Source organism: Callorhinus ursinus, unplaced genomic scaffold (genome assembly GCF_003265705.2).
Source record: "Callorhinus ursinus isolate GAN/ISIS: 27379988/994484 unplaced genomic scaffold, GSC_fseal_2.0 scaffold1, whole genome shotgun sequence".
NCBI classification, from domain to species: Eukaryota; Metazoa; Chordata; class Mammalia; order Carnivora; family Otariidae; genus Callorhinus; species Callorhinus ursinus.
The window spans coordinates 58407828-58410808 of NW_027397063.1; the positions used below are offsets into that span (position 1 = coordinate 58407828).

General features: G+C 52.2%; 1 protein-coding gene across 4 annotated transcripts in view; it reads left to right on the top strand.

Annotated features, from left to right (window-relative positions):
• The first annotated feature begins 339 nt into the window (after positions 1-339).
• Positions 340-2981, top strand: part of PARP14 (poly(ADP-ribose) polymerase family member 14) — a 39988-nt gene continuing 37346 nt past the window's right edge. For 2 of the 4 annotated variants that reach the window (XM_073894321.1, XM_073894323.1), the window contains exon 1: positions 340-601. In XM_073894321.1, the coding sequence (XP_073750422.1) occupies positions 415-601 (187 nt within the window). In that variant the 5' untranslated portion in view covers positions 340-414. The remainder of the gene's footprint in view (positions 602-2981) is intronic. The other 2 variants (XM_073894319.1, XM_073894316.1) reach the window with 2 other exon arrangements.

Here is a 2981-nt window from a genome sequence, read left to right on the forward strand (position 1 = left end):
CTACATTGTAAAGAATCACAGTTTGCCAAGCCATTTTATTTTCTTGTAAAACGTTGCCCTGCAGCAAAAATGAAGTTGTCTTTGTGTTTGTGCGTGGTCAAAGATGTGACTTGAGGGGGCGAGTGGCACACAGTGCCCGAGCTTAGGGACCCAAGTGCACAAAGGGCGCAGGACCAGTTGCTTGGAGTGGCGATGACCAATCAGCCTTCGCTGTGGGCCAGAGCTGAAGGTGAAGAACTGCGGGGGTCGACACACGGACTAGTTCAATCCTGGCACAGCTATTTACAGCCACAGGCAGAAACTAATGTCAGGGGAGGAGTTTTCTGGGAAAGGAAACCGAAACCTAAAGGGACAAAGTTTGCCACACTCCGTCGGGGTAGGTCGGACAGCAGGGACAGATGAGCGGAGCTGAGGATGGCTGCGCTCGGCTCCTTCCCCCTGATGGTCGAAGGGTCCTGGGGCCCCGACCCCCCGAAGAACTTGAGCACCAAGTTGCAGATGTACTTCCAGAGCGCGAGGAGATCCGGAGGCGGGGAGTGTGAGGTCTTCCCGGAACCCGGCACCCCGTCCCGCTTCCTGGTGTTCTTCCATCTAGAGGACGGTGAGGGGTGTAAGGGTGGGCGTGAGAGGGGACAACCGCGGTCTTCCCTCAAGGTACCTAGGAACCGGGGCGCACAGCGGGAGATCCCGCCGGGCTCCGGCAGCAGCCTTAGGGGAGGGAAGGCGCGGGGCTGCAGACCCGACGAAGAATGCGCGAGGGGCGATAAGCGCTCCCAGGTGCTGCCTGGAGGTGGCGGTAGAACCGCTCAAGTGAGTTCTAACGCTAAACTTGCAGCGCGTTGAAACGGAAAGGAGCTGACGGGCTGCTTCCCTCACCTCCTTTTACAAGGCGACCTACTGTGTTAGGGGCGGAGTTGCTATTCCATTGCAATGTTTTTCCTTCCTATTAAAGCAGCTGTTCTAGAACTCCAAAGACTGATGGGAGCACAATTTGAAGGGAAGAGAAAATTTCCAGAGAGAGTCACACATCTAGACTGATTCCTGAGGGCCAATTCCATTCCTGACAGGCAGGATATTGGGGAGGACTCTTCCGATGGGAGCACACTGCATGGACAGGTGCTGGGGGCAGGGAAGCACGGGCATCTTCAGGCAACACGCAGAGCGTCCTCAGGGAGGTTTGGGTTGAGTGGTGACTGTATGAATCCCTGTGTACAAGCAAGATCGGCAGACGGGGGCTGAGAAATTTCAGAAGGCTAAGGGGAGGGGGTGCCTATATTTTAAAAATCTTAGGCCTTATGTTATTAAACCTCCTTCTTGTGAAGTGGTGGGGAGGAAATTAAGGCTAAGAGAAAGTTGGGTTGAGATGGTAGAGGACCTTGAATTACACCATAAGGACTATGAACTTTCCCCTAGGTAGGCAGGGGAGAGACATGTCAAATATACTTTAAGGAGATAAATTTGGTTGAAAATAAGTACCTTGACTTCTGTTGGGAGAGACCCTGGAAATCACAATTTTTAGGAGATCCATGCAATGTTCTAGGTGAGGACAGCTGAGTCCTTGAACCATGAAAATCAGCGTGGGGATGGAAGATATGTATTCGTGTACTATTCTGGATTTGGTAACTGAGGTCAATGCTCTGAGAGAGAGGGACAGAGAGGGAGAGCCCCCCTTTTCTTCAGTTATTTTTTAGGTGGGGGAAAAAGGTATTAAAGGAATGTGAGGAGTCAGCGGGATTTTCCTACAGGTCCTGAGATTCCCAGTGTTTCTGGGGTCACTTGGAGGAGGTATGAAAGTGTTGTCTAAAAGCGCATTCGGTGTAAATATAGAAAGTTATTGGAGGGCTGCTTGCTGTTGATCAACACACAGAATCTTCGTTGAGGGTGCGCTGGTACCTCTTCCCTCGGTTTCAGGGTGGTCCTTGGACTGGGAGCAGGGGTGACATTCTGAGTTTAGGTGGGTTGGGAGTTTTGAGCTCCCCCCAACCCCCACCGCAGGCAGTTGAGCAGCTGAGTTCTCCCCCACCCTTGCTGTTAGCTGTAGGAAAGGGAGGATAAGCACCCACCCGATTATTACCTGCTGGGTCAAGAGACCACCAGGTCTGTAGTGAGAGGCCTGTGAGTTGCTGGTTCCGGAGCATGCGCTTTTTTCTTTGGAATCTCATAGGAAAGGAAGTGGACAAGCCCTGATTCTACCTTCCCGTCGCTGGATTTGGAGAAGCATTTGAGCCAGAGGAGAGGCAATGAGGCTTACCTGAGAGGAACTGGCATGCTCTAGGCAGAGATCCGGAAAGAAAGAAATGAAACCCAGAGAGGAGAGGGGTTCCCCAGCGAAGTGTGTGTAGGGGGAGGCAGGTGGGGGACAGGAGACCTACTAGGCTCAGAGCCCTTAGGAAAACAAAATACCAAGTTTTCCAAGGCCTCATTTCACCAAGGAATGCTCGGAAGGGCGGCTGTGCAATGTTAAGCCATTTCCCCTGGACTTCATTTTCCTCAAGGAGTTTTACCACTTTGATTGCAACTGTCAACATCATAAGGGCCTGGCCCTTAGGGACACTTACTTCTTTCGAATCCTCTTATCCTCCCGAGTGGTTCTCAAACTGGGACCATGGGCCTCTGCGTCTGACTCGAAACAGACTAAACAGACCCAGTGCCTGCTGCCTCTTAGAGATTTAGGAACCCCGGGGGTGGGTGAGCGGGACTCCGCGTGTTTGACCAGCACTCCAGGAGGCCTGGTGTGCTAAACTCTGGGAAGCCCTGTTGTTTGTTGCCAACCCTGAATGAACAAAAAAGGGAGATGATTAGTAGAAAATACAAACAGCATAAAAACACCAACAGCGCAAAATACACTTTTGTGTCAATAACATCATTCTGTTCTAGCCCTGAACGCAGAAATGGTGGCAGTCTCCCCCACAGGCTTCCTTCCTCTCATCACCCAGCGCACCTCCCCTACCTCTGTCCCCAGGCTGCTCCAGCGGCCCCTC